General features: G+C 36.0%; 2 protein-coding genes across 3 annotated transcripts; one reads left to right on the top strand and one right to left on the bottom strand.

The window, feature by feature from the left end:
- Window positions 1–299: 299 nt before the first annotated feature.
- Window positions 300–6,083, bottom strand: LOC106753719 (alpha-L-arabinofuranosidase 1-like). The gene is made up of 11 exons (XM_014635572.2): window positions 5,725–6,083; window positions 2,665–3,116; window positions 2,303–2,575; window positions 2,158–2,227; window positions 1,927–2,072; window positions 1,787–1,832; window positions 1,648–1,700; window positions 1,292–1,555; window positions 1,144–1,215; window positions 959–1,062; window positions 300–869 (listed from the first exon to the last, which is right to left on the bottom strand). Exons 2-11 carry the CDS (start codon window positions 3,064–3,066, stop codon window positions 386–388), a joined length of 1,914 nt encoding a protein of 637 aa, XP_014491058.1. The 5' UTR covers window positions 3,067–3,116; window positions 5,725–6,083; the 3' UTR covers window positions 300–385.
- A 4,962-nt stretch (window positions 6,084–11,045) lies between these two features.
- Window positions 11,046–13,287, top strand: LOC106753823. 2 transcript variants are annotated; one of them, XM_014635683.2, is made up of 5 exons: window positions 11,048–11,304; window positions 11,379–11,699; window positions 12,104–12,196; window positions 12,396–12,512; window positions 13,053–13,287. In XM_014635683.2, exons 1-5 carry the CDS (start codon window positions 11,128–11,130, stop codon window positions 13,095–13,097), a joined length of 753 nt encoding a protein of 250 aa, XP_014491169.1. In that variant the 5' UTR covers window positions 11,048–11,127; the 3' UTR covers window positions 13,098–13,287. The 2 variants fall into 2 exon arrangements, with proteins under 2 accessions (XP_022633495.1, XP_014491169.1); XM_022777774.1 differs by lacking the exon at window positions 12,104–12,196 and having other exon boundaries at window positions 11,046–11,304.
- Window positions 13,288–14,095: the final 808 nt, after the last annotated feature.

Genomic DNA, 14,095 nt, shown 5'->3' with positions numbered 1-14,095 from the left:
ACATAGAGACTATGTCTCCTATTGTTTGTTGGAGAAGTTCCTCCTCGTCTAGTGTTCATTTGAAGAGTCTAACATAGAGCGTCAACTATATGCACATTGTATCAATGCCTGATGATTTAGATATAATGGTTAGCATGCATGATAAACAATATTATTCTTCTCTCTTTATTATCTTAAGTTATCCACCTATTTAAATAACAATTTAAGCAATTCTTATTTTAGAAATATGACTCGGTTGAACTCCCAAAAGGCAGATATAAGAAAAAGAAATTAATATAAATGGGAAGAAAAAATATGTATAAACTTAATGAAAGATAGATTGTATATCCTATTTAATTAAAAAAAGGAAAAGAAAAGAAAAAGAAAGAGTATGGGTGTTGAGAGTCTATATCAAGAGATCAAAGGAAGAAAAGGAGTAAGGAGGAAGAATGAGAGTCATGTCTGAAGTAGGATTCTGGAGAGAAGTGTGTTGTGGAACAATCCTGTTTGGTTCTGAAAACGAATTTTCTTCTTTGACGTTAGGCCCTGTTATCACTGTTTTCGTTGCTCCATATGATTTAACCTTCAAATCCATACAAAACCTAAACTTCTGGGGATCACTGTCAAAGTTTACAACCTTTATTCTCAAATACTTTTTCTTCTCTGAAGGATTTCTGTATTCGATTGCTGATGCAACTATCTTATCGGAACTGCTTTCAAGACTTGAATCTAGCAATGTTGCTCCACTTGAACTGCTAAAAATATGTTGAATCCAATAGCTGGGAGTTCCATAGCTCTGGTGAGAGTCAAATACAATTGCATCCGGTGTCCACCTTCTGTCGTTTTTGTTTACAAACAGCGGTGCATAGCTAACCATGTGGACGATGTCACTGTTTGAAGAACAAAAATATATAATTTAGAAATAAGGAATGCAGTTTGAGCCAGAATATTGAAGAACAAAAGGAGACATATAATTAACCTATTCTTTTCCAATCCAATAAGGAATGCAGCTTCAGCCACGGCAGCAAGAAGAGTTCCATTACCAGCGTCCGATTGCCAAACTGCATACTCACTCACAAATGCCTGCCAACACAATCAAACTTCATCTTCCCTCTTCATAATCATTCATATCTCATAATCATATATAAATATAAATGCTCAAACCTTTGGACCGTATCGTGGTGCATCATCGAATTTCGTATGCTTCGAAAACATGTCGTTCGCATTTGTATAAATCTGAAAATAATGTAAACATTAAGAAAGAGTTGTTGTAGAGATAAAATTATTATGACATTCCAAGAAAAGTTTTTACATGAAAATCGTAGAAATCAGCTGGATGATCCAAAGGTTTTTGAGAAGCATCGCAGTTAGAGATAATCTGAATATCTGGATAAGCTTGCTTGATGGCATCATAAAATTTGAGGTAGTTTCCTCTATACTTAGACATGGCGCACTCTTCGTTTCCAATGGCAACAATTCTGAGATCGAATGGGTCGGGATGTCCCATGGAAGCCCTTAGAGATCCCCATTTTGACTTTGCCGAACCCTTTGCAAACTCAAGTCCATCCAAAGCTTCCTGTTACAAAATTCACTCACAATCTTTAAACTACCTACTAATCTAATAAATTTACAATAATTTCTATATAAACAAAATCAAGAAACTCTCACTTGAATGAAAGGTCCGATCATAGAAGTATCCACTTCGTCAGTGAGGCTGAGACCTATATATATACATATATTGGATTAGTATGAAATCTGAATGATATTTTTCATCTCACAAATAATGTTTTTACGTAACGAAATATACCATCGTTAAACACCCAGATTGGCAATGCACCGATATCCTCAGAGAACTGATGATGGAGGAGAAAGGAAAGAGAAAGATAAGATTTCTCTTATTAAAAAGGAAAAGAAAAAGAAAAAGGAAAAGTATAAGAAAGAAGGTACTTGAAGGCCCTCAAAATAGCCAAAACCATCATCGGTCCAATAACCCCAAACGTCTCCGAAGTGACCAGGTCTCTCCTCCCATGCTCCCACGCTGTCTTTCCATCTGAATGCGTTTCTCATATAACCTCCTTCAACGTAACATCCACCTAATGCAATTCACCAATACTATTATTACATATATTCTCAATACAACCTTTCTTATCATTAACTTTGAGCTTAAAACCTACGTACCAGGGAATCTGAAAAATTTTGGCTTCAAATCGGCCACCCTCTGAGCAAGGTCCTTTCGGAATCCATGACCCTGTGGGAACACAATGTTAACAAAAACTCACAACAAAAGTAATGCATTGCATTGGTGAGCGTCATGCATACTTACCTTGAACGTGTCTACTGGCATTGCTGAAACTTGATCTAACCATAAAACTCCTTTCTTGCTTGTCGTTATTTGGAGACTTGCATTGTGGTTAGTGGCCTTCGCTTCCAGTACGGTCTCCATCCTCGTCCACTCTGTAACATTGTCACCGAAAGACCCAATGCTGTTTGATGCCAACTCGGTATTATCGGATCCCACAAACGAGACCTGAAGATCAACCGCACCACTTGCTTTGGCAAACAACACTACTTTATACTTGTGTGCTTTCTCAATATTCTGATGGAATATTATAGATATCAGAAACATTTAAAAAGAAGAAAAAAAAAAAAAAAAAAGAGTTGTGAGAGATGAGAAAAGGCACTGACCATGCCCCAGAAACCAGGATTGGAGATGCCAACACCATCTGATGGGCAAGATTTAGGTCCATCACAGAGAACATCCATACGCAATGCAACTTTGTTTCGATCGAAGCAAGAGCTACGATCAGTTGAGATCTTTATGGTTGAATCATCTCCCACCATTGTCCATGGAAATATATTTGAGGGAACACTTGACCCTCCTTCTTCGAAACCTCGGTTTCGAACAAGCTCGGCCCACAATCCTCCAGCTCCTGCATGGTTTATTTCCTCAAAAAATGCTCCGAAAAAGGTATCTGGAATTTTTCTCCCAGCTCCTTCCGTCCCATTTATGTGCAATGTTGACCTTTGCTCTGCATAACAGCATAGTGTGAAGCAGCTCAAGTAGATAAGAAAGATCTTCATAGTCATCTTTTCTCTGATTCTTGGTTCCAATAATGGCTTATGTTGGTTCTTCCGTGCTGTATTTATAGAGTATGAGTGTACCAGAACTCATCTTCAAGTTAATTATTTGATCAGTTTAAATTTTCTGATAAACCAGTTATTCGGTTGAAATTCTTCAGTTGTACGTATTTTCTCAAATTGAAATAAAACNGTTNAAATTTTCTCCACATTTATAAATATCATCGGACTATCATTTGCTATAACTAGTAAAGTAAAAATATACTTATAATTTTTAAAAAAAGAAATAAAATATTATAATAGTCATTTAATAAAAAATAAAAATAGTGATTAAATATTAATATTGTTATAATTATATGAATATTAATATTTTTAGAAAGTGATCATGATTTTTTTTTCTTAACTTCAGATTAATTATATGAATATTAATATTGTTATCATTTTAGATTATAAAATTAGAATAATAAAATGTTAGTTTAATAAATATGAAATATACTGTTCAGTATTATTTTTCTTTTTCTTTATTTTCTTAGTGTGATTGAAGTAACAATTTTCAGTTTAACTTTTTGCTTTTAATTTAGTATTACTTTAGAAAACAATTATTATTTTCTGATGAGATTTTAGTTTTCTTTATATCTAAAACAATTTTACGTGAAAATTCACATATTTAAAATTATTTTTATTTTAAATATTGTTTATAAAACAAAATAATATATTTTTTAGTTTGGAATAAAATTTAATTCTTAATTAACCTTATGAATTAAGTATATTTATTAAAATTGATATTTTAAAATTCAAATTTATTTACATAAATATCAGATAATTGGGAAAAAATGAAAAAAAAATGAGAAATGTTGATTGTAGTTAAAATTGAGGTAACAGTTTAAGTTTTCAGTTTTTCTCGGTTAAAATTTCAGTTTGTTTGTAGTATTATTAAGAAAATAATTCAGTTATTATTTTCCGAAAAAAAAATTACTTCAACTGTACTTTTAATCTAAAAACTGAGTACAATTAAATCTAAATTGTTGCTCTGTTAATTTAAATTCTATAACTCGAAATATTTAAAATGTTTTTAAATTATAAGAATTTCTAAGTTAACATTTTAAAGTTATTAGAGAGTAAATTATTCTTTTAAAATGCTTTGTAAAAAGAGAATTCCAAATTCTGGTATATAAACTAAATTATTCTTTATTAAAAAAATTTCCCAATTTTTGTATATAAACGAAAATATTCTCTTAAAATTCTTTATTAAAACATATATCAAATTCTCTGACGTATATATAAAAAGAGATATCGTGTGACTGTATATTCAAATGAAATAAATAAATATTGATAACAATGATTAAATAATAAATAAATAAAATGGTAATTGTAGTTAGATAATAAATAGTGGTTTATTAATAATATAGTGTAATAAGTCTAAAATACAGTTATAAATGCATCATTGCCTTTATTAAACACAAGTCCTTAACAACATCGTCAAAAACTTGTTAGCATAAAGAATTAAACAACATGTACATCGGTCATAATCTATACTACAATAGATATTTATTATTCTATAAAAGATTTATGAAATACACGACAATTCTTGCAATCAATAACTAATTTAGACAAAAAAAATATTATACAAAAACACAAAATCTTTTTTCGGTTTTCATCAAACACTCAACATAATAAAATAGAAATGATAGGCATGTACATTTCTAGAATTAGATTCCACCAACTTCACTCCATACATATTCACTCAACTTAATTCTAATTTCATGTTAAAATTAACTAAAAGACTTGATCAAATTCTAATTCCTTAGAAACTTGAGTCTATGTTTTCTTATTAAGTTCCAATACCTTGAATCGTTAAAAAACAAACATGCCTTAAGATCAAGAATGTAACATTACTAACGAATCATGCTTTATCTCTAGATGGTACCTTGTCGTGGATAATTCCATTTGTGGTGGTGGAGAAGTTGGGTTTCATTTGTGATTTGTGGTCTCTCGCTTCTTGATTTTACAGGTTCAAACTTGTAATGAGACTTCATGTGGAAGAGACACAAAAGGAGTCGTTATGGTTTGGTCGTGGCTTCTGTTGGTGGTGCAAGGAAGTGGTGATTGATAGAGGTTTTTGTAGTGGTTCATAGTTGCGTTGTTGGTGGCTTCGCGTTTGGTTTGGGTGGCTGGCAATGGAGGTTATCGCGGTTTGGTGCACGATTTAGGGTTTTTCGCAGATTGTTCATGAAGTTGTAGATTTGCGATTTACGACTTGCTCAAAGAAGATGCTGACTGTCTTGCGGTAGTGGTAAGAGAAAGAAGACGATGATGTATTGTGACAACATGGTGACAGAGAAGGAAAGTTTGATGACCAGGTTGCGACAATTAAGTCAAAGATATTAAAAAGAAGATGAAATGATATGGTAGCCAGGTCATTAAGTGATGACTCTATTGAAGAAAGTGGTTAGTGGATTACTGTCAAATACAGTAACCACGCTCCTGGTTGTTAACTATTAATTAGGTTTTTTCCTTTTTCTGTTACCCTTTCCCCCTTAACCCCGAGAACTCTATAAATAAAGTTCCTTATCTTCATTTAAACAGATAGAACAACACAAATTATGCACGTTGTATCAGACATTTCATTTTTCATATAAACATAAATAAAGTTTACTTTTTACTAACCTCAGACTCTCCTCGTTCTTTTTCTCTTCATCAACTTTCTCCATTTTCGGTCACACAAGCAGATCGCCGGCCAAGGACTCTTCGAACCAGAGCTTCTGCGTTTCGCCTTGAGCCCTTGCTTTTCTCTCCCTCACCAACTCTCTGACAAGTGTAATGAAAGAGTGAGACTCTTCTCACTTATTGTTTCTGACTCTGGAATTGGGCCTGGACCTGGGTCGGCCCAATTCTTTTATGGTATCAAGAGCTGATCATCACTTCCGCTGCTAATCCTTGATTCTTGATACTTCTTGCTTGAATTTCTTGAAGCTTCTTGATTCTGGTATCAAGATGACAGAAGAAAAACTCAACCTAACCAACAATCCTGTCAGCCCCTACTACCTACATCCTTGAGAAAATCCAGGCTTGACATTGATTTCTCAGGTCCTAAATGAAACTAACTACTCTTCTTGGAGTAGAAGTATGAAAAGGGCACTCCTTTCCAAGAACAAGCTCAAATTTATTGATGGGTCAATCAAGAAACCCAACAAAACTGAAGAACTGTTTGATTCATGGGAGAGATGCAATATGATGGTGCTCTCATGGATCATTAAGACATTTTCTCCCCAAATTGCAGAAAGTGTGATATATGTTGAAGAAGCAAAGGAATTGTGGGATGAATTAAGAGAAAGATTCTCTAAGGGAGACTATTTTAAAATATCAGATCTCCTCCAAGATATCCACTCAATCAAACAAGGAGAAAGGAGTGTCAACCAATATTTTACTGATCTGAAAATCCTTTGGGAAGAACTGGAATCCCTTAGACCCATACCCAACTGCACCTGCAAAGTCCCCTGCAGCTGTGAGCTCTCCAAGATCTCTCTGAAGTACAGGAAGATTGAACACGTCATATGCTTTCTAAAGGGCCTCAATGACACTTACAGCACTGTTCGCACAACTCCTTTTAATGGAACCCCTTCCAGGCATAAAAAGAGTATTTTCTCTTATTATACAGCAAGAAAGACAAGAAAGGTCTGGTATTTCCTACACTCAACTTACTGAAACAACAAAAGTCCTTGCTACTGTGAATAACAAAGGCAGCAGCAATTGGAAAGGAGACCAGACCTGGAAAAACCAAGGTCGTGGTTCTGGACAGGGAAGGGGAAGAGGCAGAAATCCTAACTATGGGAAACAATGCTCATACTGCAACAAGATGAACCACACTATAGATGAATGCTATTCTAAGCATGGCTATCCACCCTGGTATAAAAAGGCTGACGGGAGTTCTGAAGCAAGGGGAGGCTGGAGTTCAACTAATGCTTGCCAAAGCACTACTGGACCAAAAACAGATCAGAAGAATAACACCACTACTGCCTTGAGTTCATTGACTCCAGAACAAATGCAAAAGCTTCTCAAAATGATTGAGAAAGCTAACGAGCCTAGGCACAATATCAACCACATACAAAGCAATAATGAAGAAGATGATCCAGGTACTTTCTCTTGGATTATTGATACTGGGGCCACAGATCATGTGACCCATGAAAAAGAAAATTTTACAACTTTCTATAAAATTAAACTCATCACTGTAAGGTTGCCTAATAATACTGTTATTACAGCTAGATATGCAGGGACAGTCCAATTTTCTGAAAATTTTGTCCTCTTTAATGTCTTATACATTCCTGATTTTTCATTCAATCTAATCTCAGTTCAAAGTCTTACAAAAGACTTAAATTGCAATCTAACCTTTTCTTCTAAGGATTGTCAGATAAGGGAGAATTCTACATTGAAGATGATTGGGTGTGCTAGCCCTCACAAAGGCCTATACTATCTACAAGATTTTACCAGACCTGATCAAAATTTTGTTTCTAAATCTGTTTTCTCTTTTAAACATGTTGACATTAATTTGTGACACTACAAGCTAGGCCACCCTAGACAAAAAGTTGTAAAACAAATATGTGAACATTTCCCTTATCTACAAATGAATACTAATGTTGTTTGTGATGTTTGTCACTATGCTAAACAACATAAATTGCCATTTCCTATAAGTGTTTCTTTATCTGCTGAATGTTTTGATCTTATTCATTGTGATATATGGGGTCCGTTTTCTGTTTCCTCTGTTCATGGGCACAAGTACTTCCTTACTATTGTTGATGATTATAGCCGACACACATGAATATTTTTAATGAACAATAAGGGACAAACTAGAAGTCTGCTGCAGAATTTCCTTGTTAAAATTAAGAATCAATTTGGTAAGATGATTAGAACCGTTAGGACAGATAACGACCCTGAATTCAACTGTGTTGATTTGTATAATTCCTATGGGATCAATCACCAAACTAGTTGTGTTGAGACTCCTCAGCAAAACTCTGCGGTGGAACGAAAACACCAACATATCCTTAATGTGACTCGTAGTCTTATGTTTCAATCTAATTTACCCACTGCTTATTGGTCTTATGCTGCCAGCCATGCTGTTTACCTCATAAATAGATTGCCCTCTCCCATACTTAATGGGAAAACCCCATATGGTCTCATTTATGACACCCCTCCCACTTATTTGAGTCTCAAAACCTTCGGGTGTCTCTGTTTTGCTTCCACCCTTGAAGGGGGCAGGAACAAACTCGAGCCAAGAGCTAGGAAGTGTATCTTCCTCGGGTACAAGAGTGGAGTTAAGGGATATACTGTACTTGACATTTATACCAGGGAGTTATTCATAAGCAGAAATGTTTTCTATGAAAACATCTTCCCTTGGAAGGACCAACAAAACAGTACAGAGGTTAATGACAAAGAAAATGATCCAATGACTCTTCTCAATGATCCTATGGACAACTCTATTCCTGGTAGTGGTGCAGGATCTATAGGTAGAAATGCAGAACAAAGTCAAAATGACCATGGTGATGGTGGAGATCAGGCCAGTAGCAGTGGGGAAGACCTTGGACACAGAAGGTCTGACAGAATTAGAAGGCATCCAGGATATTTGGCAGATTACATACACCAGGTGAATCAATCCTTGACTTTGAATAACAATTTGAAAACGCCCTATCCCATTTCTGATTCATTATCTTGTGAATCTTTGATAGGGAAACATCTAAGATACACTATGGCTATAACTACAAACAGCGAGCCAAAATCNTATAAAGAGGCTAAAGATGTGTCNGAGTGGGCAGANGCNATGCAAANGGAAATTGCAGCCTTAGAAGANAACAATACTTGGTTTATGACTGAACTTCCCCCAGGGAAAACTACCATTGGGTGTAGATGGGTGTATAAAATCAAGTACAAGGCTGATGGTACTGTGGAAAGACATAAAGCTCGCCTTGTGGCAAAGGGGTATACCCAACAGGAAGGGATTGATTTCTTAGATGCATTTTCCCTTGTTGCTAAGCTGACCACAGTAAGGTTACTTATTGCACTGGCAGCTTCTAAAAACTGGTTTTTGCACCAGCTGGATGTGGATAATGCATTCCTACATGGAGATTTAAAGGAGGAAGTATACATGGAACCCCCACCACGATTAAACACTTGCAAGACAGGTCAAGTTTGCAGGCTCACAAAATCTCTATATGGGCTAAAACAGGCTAGTAGGCAATGGTTTGAAAAACTGTCTACATTCCTCATTTCTGTTGGCTATGTGCAATCAAAATCAGACCATTTTCTTTTTGTTAAAAGCATAAACATGAGTTTCACAACCTTACTTGTCTATGTAGATGACATTATACTAGCAGGGAATTCCATGGAGGAAATCAATCATGTCAAGAACCTCTTGCACAACAGGTTTCACATAAAGAACCTAGGAGAACTCAAATATTTTCTTGGCCTTGAGGTAGCAAGATCTAAAAAGGGAGTTCATCTGTCTCAGAGAAAATATGCTCTAGATATCCTTAAGGAAACAGGGATGCTGGGCTGCAAGCCATGCACCACTCCCTTCTTAAGTGACACAAGTTCTTTGTACAAACAGGAGAGCTACTTAGAGGATCCAAGCTCCTATAGAAGGTTAATAGGAAAGTTGCTTTATCTGTCTAACACTAGACCCGATCTATGCTTCTCAATTAACTTACTTAGTCAGTTTATGCAATCACCTACTAATTTCCATTTTCGGGCTGTTCAACATGTTCTCAGGTACATCAAGTCTAAACCATCAGAAGGATTGTTCTTTCCAGCTGGTTCACCTATACATCTGAAAGCTTTCAGTGATTCAGACTTGGCAACATGTCCAAATACTAGAAGGTCTACTACGGGCTTTTGTGTCTTTCTTGGATCATCACTCATATCATGGAAATAAAAAAAAACAAAGCACAGTTTCTAGATCTTCCACAGAAGCAGAATACAGGGCTATAACAGCCACTACTTGTGAGATACAATGGCTCAACTATTTGTTGGATGATTTACAAGTACGACAAGTTGGAACTCCAGCCCTCTACTGTGACAGTAAATCTGCCAAACACATAGCACACAACCAAAGTTTTCACGAAAGGACCAAGCATATTGAGCTTGATTGCCATGTAGTTCGTGAGAAGATACAAGCTAATGCTCTAAGACTTCTCCCAGTTCGCTCCGACGAGCAACTAGCTGACATTTTTACAAAATTTCCACATCGTGTTCGGTTCAAGACCATTGTTCCCAAGCTTGGTTTGATGACCATACATTATCCAGCTTGAGGGGAGGCTATTGAAGAAAGTGGTTAGTGGATTACTGTCAAATACAGTAACCACGCTCCTGGTTGTTAACTATTAATTAAGTTTTTTCCTTTTTCTGTTACCCTTTCCCCCTTAACCCCGAGAACTCTATAAATAGAGTTCCTTATCTTCATTTAAACAGAGAGAACAACACAGATTATGCACGTTGTATCAGACATTTCATTTTTCTCAGAAACATAAATAAAGTTTACTTTTTACAAACCTCAGACTCTCCTCGTTCTTTTTCTCTTCATCAACTTTCTCCATTTCCGGTCACACAAGCAGATCGTCGGCCAAGGACTCTTCGAACCAGAGCTTCTGCGTTTCGCCTCGAGCCCTTGCTTTTCTCTCCCTCACCAACTCTCTGACAAGTGTAATGAAAGAGTGAGACTCTTCTCACTTATCGTTTCTGACTCTGGAATTGGGCCTGAACCTGGTCGGCCCAATTCTTTTAGACTCATGTATTAAACAAAAATTTAAGGTGTAATATATATTCCATATAATTTTATATAAAATTTTAAAAATAAAGTAATTCTAATTTCATATATAAGTACTAAGGTACTTATAATAATAACTTAACTTTGCCTTTATTTTATTTTTCTTTTCATCCCTCTCTCTTTAATTTATTTTTTATTTCCATTCATGAAAAGTAACTAACCCCAATAATTGGTGGAGAATACGGTATAGTTTAGAAGTGAATTGAAGCAAGGGGGAAGTAGGAAGAAACGTACGTTGATCTGCGTGGAGGAAGCAGATGGACGAGAATGAAGTGCTGCAGGAACTTCACAACCTAACGCACATAGAATCAGAAGAATCACTGAACCGCATCCTCTGCACCCTCTGGTCCACGCGCAACACCGGTCTTCCTCTCTCCGACAAGACTCGCTTCCAATCCCTCCTCCGCCTCTCTTCACTCTCTCAACTCGACCCCGTAAGTAACCCTCTCACTTCACCAATTTCACCGCCAATTCCCTCATTTCCATTATCACCTCACCTATCTCGCAGGTCTTGGCGTGCCTCCGCTCCCTCCTCCGAAAATGCGCGCGCTACAACCTTGCTCGCCCCGACCACCACCACGACGTCTTGAAGCTCTTTCCCCCCGACCTTCCGCAACAACTCCGAACCAATCTCCTCTCCTCGTTGAGGAAAAACTGTGATCAATGGAAGGAGGACGCGTCTCTGCAATTCAAGGGTACGGCGAATGTTGCTCCTTCTCTGCTCTGGCCGCGACATGACCCCGCCTCTGTTGCCTCGCTCAATCGCGCTGGTTCCGAAACGGCGTCGCCCAGCTTCCAGTGTGATGCCGTTGCTCCTTGTGATGACTTGGTAAGGAACTGGATTCAGTGCGGTCAGTTGTCTTGAAATTCGTGTAGCGACTGCGTTGATGTAAAATTGATTATACAGAATTTGAATGCCTGTTTTAAGTCTGACCTGTAAAAATAAAATGTGGAACGTTCGATTTTCATTTGATGGTTTAAGGAAAAGTTGTGCACTGATTTTTGTTCCAAATTACCTAGGGTGAACTGAGGAATATCAGTATTCCTCATTAATTTTAGTGATTATTTACTTTAGACCCATTTTCTTTATTATCTAAATTGAGTCTCTTACTGTAAAATATAAATATCCTTGCAAGTAGTACTTTCCTCCTGCTTCCCCTTTTCTCCTTTTCTTTTGGCTATTTACTGAATTTAGTTTGTTTTTATTGTAAAAATTTTAAAATAACATGGTAGCAAAGCATTCCTTGCCTCAAATCAATGACGTGGACCATGGAGAACCGTGGATCATCATCCCCTGCGAATAGAGTGGCTATAATCAGCCTCAAGGTAACGAAGAGAGTTATGTATTAAGCGTAGTTAGTATGAATCAAAATCTGCTTTTAGAAGGATTCACTGCAATTTTGTTAACGCGGTTAGATATTATGAAGTGCTAAAACGTACCTGCAATGTCTTCTTTTGGCTGTTGCTGTGATGTACCTTTGTGATACTACGAAGATTTCCTTGTGATATCTGCTTTTGTTTGTAGCTGCATGATTACAGCAAGTCTCCATCAGGTGAAACAGAGGTGAAGTTTTTTCTCACAAGGGACACTCTTGAAGCTATGCTGAGATCCTTGACATACATCAGGGAACAACTGAATACTGTAAGAAAAATATTTTCTTATATTTATGATGAATTTTATACTTTGAAGTTGGCAGAAACTTAGGTCTCCGTTGAACTTTTCATAGTATCTTATGGTTTATTTTTTAGTATATTATAACATTATATTCCGGGAGAGAAGTTTAGGAAAGAAACATGAATATCTTTTTCACCCTTTCAAATACCATGATTTTTGCTTTCGGTTGTAGCATTTTAATTTTTTGTTCACAATCCTTATAATTTCTAAATCCTCTGTTATCCTTCTGGTTAATTTTCTTCGCAAAAGTGCTTACATAGCTTCGTCTGACATGCACACAACACAAGTGTTTCTATTACAGTAAGATAGATGGACAAAAAACACAGAATTGGACATTAAAGGGATGATCAGATAAAAATATTATATGATAAAAATTAAAATTTATATATTTGCATGAATGCGGAGAAAAAGAAATTAAGCCCTAGGAAAATTTCATGAAGCAGTAGCTTTCCAGAGAAAAGCCCCTGGTATTCTATTTAATTGTGCAATTTTCAAATGTATTTGCAGGTTGAGACTTCTTCCGGGCCACCAAACAAGAAACAAAAGCTGTAGCTGGTCTTTCCAGAAATTAATGCTGTAGTTCCTTAGTCACAATACTTGGTAATATTATTAGGAGAAATATCTCATCTGTTTAAAACATCGACAGTAAAAATAGAGAGCCAGTGAAAGAAATGTTAACTAAGACATGTTGTAATGTCATTTGCCATCTTAATATATTGGATTCCATAACTGATTTTTGCTACTCTGATTTTATAAACACACCCGTCCATAAAAATTTGCATGTGAGGCTGTCCTTATAACGCTTTCTCTTTTCTATTTATCGTGGAACCGCAATAAATGTAAAAGTATCTTTTCAATTATTATCCGTCTTCTTTTTTGACATTGAAATTTAAGAGAAAGGATAAATTATAACTTTCGGAATGTCAAATATTATTATAAATTCTAAAACAGCAGCAAACTGGTCCGATTGGAATCAGAATTTTGAAACAAAACGATTTTCAATCTTGTCCAAAAATGGTTCCCTCAGCTTCATGTCACTCTATTGATAAAACTGTTACTAAACGCCACACCGCGCTATACAGAAAACTAGGCAAGATTCTCTTCCTACTGGGGATTCTGTTTGTTACCTTTTTTACATATTTTCTTATTATTTTACTTCTGATATTTCGATTACTGTTTTTAATTATAAGGATAATGATACTTTGACTCCCAGAATGTGACAAATTTTTTACACCGTCACGTGTCACATTCTGGGTGGTCTACATGTTTTAAAAAATAAAATGATAAAACATAGATTCAATGTGTAGTGACAGACCTGGTATCAATGTACAAATAAGTAGATAGTTTAGGTTAATTTTTAACACGAGAAGGTATCAATGTAAAAATAACGCAGATGCAAAAATGTCCTCCTCGTGCTAAAAGTTAGCCTAAACTACCCACTTATTTATACATTGATACCAGGTCTATCACTACACATTCAATCCATGTTCTGTCATTTTATTTTTTAAAACATGTGGACCACCCAGAATGTGACACGTGGCGGTGTAAAA

This window comes from Vigna radiata, unplaced genomic scaffold (assembly GCF_000741045.1).
Source record: "Vigna radiata var. radiata cultivar VC1973A unplaced genomic scaffold, Vradiata_ver6 scaffold_7, whole genome shotgun sequence".
NCBI lineage: Eukaryota > Viridiplantae > Streptophyta > Magnoliopsida > Fabales > Fabaceae > Vigna > Vigna radiata.
This window is presented reverse-complemented; position numbering and strand designations above follow the sequence as displayed.

Bases quoted from the DNA above. Each gene is read 5' to 3' on its own strand.
- LOC106753719 (XM_014635572.2), bottom strand. From the start codon at position 3,066: ATGACTATGAAGATCTTTCTTATCTACTTGAGCTGCTTCACACTATGC. The intron at 1,063-1,143 runs GTTTGAGCATTT...TTGTGTTGGCAG, and splicing joins CACCACGATACGGTCCAAAG to GCATTTGTGAGTGAGTATGC. The intron at 870-958 runs GTTAATTATATG...TTCTTCAAACAG, and splicing joins ATTGGATTGGAAAAGAATAG to TGACATCGTCCACATGGTTA.
- LOC106753823 (XM_014635683.2), top strand. From the start codon at position 11,128: ATGGACGAGAATGAAGTGCTGCAGGAACTTCACAACCTAACGCACATA. The intron at 12,197-12,395 runs GTAACGAAGAGA...TTTTGTTTGTAG, and splicing joins TGGCTATAATCAGCCTCAAG to CTGCATGATTACAGCAAGTC. The intron at 12,513-13,052 runs GTAAGAAAAATA...ATGTATTTGCAG, and splicing joins TCAGGGAACAACTGAATACT to GTTGAGACTTCTTCCGGGCC.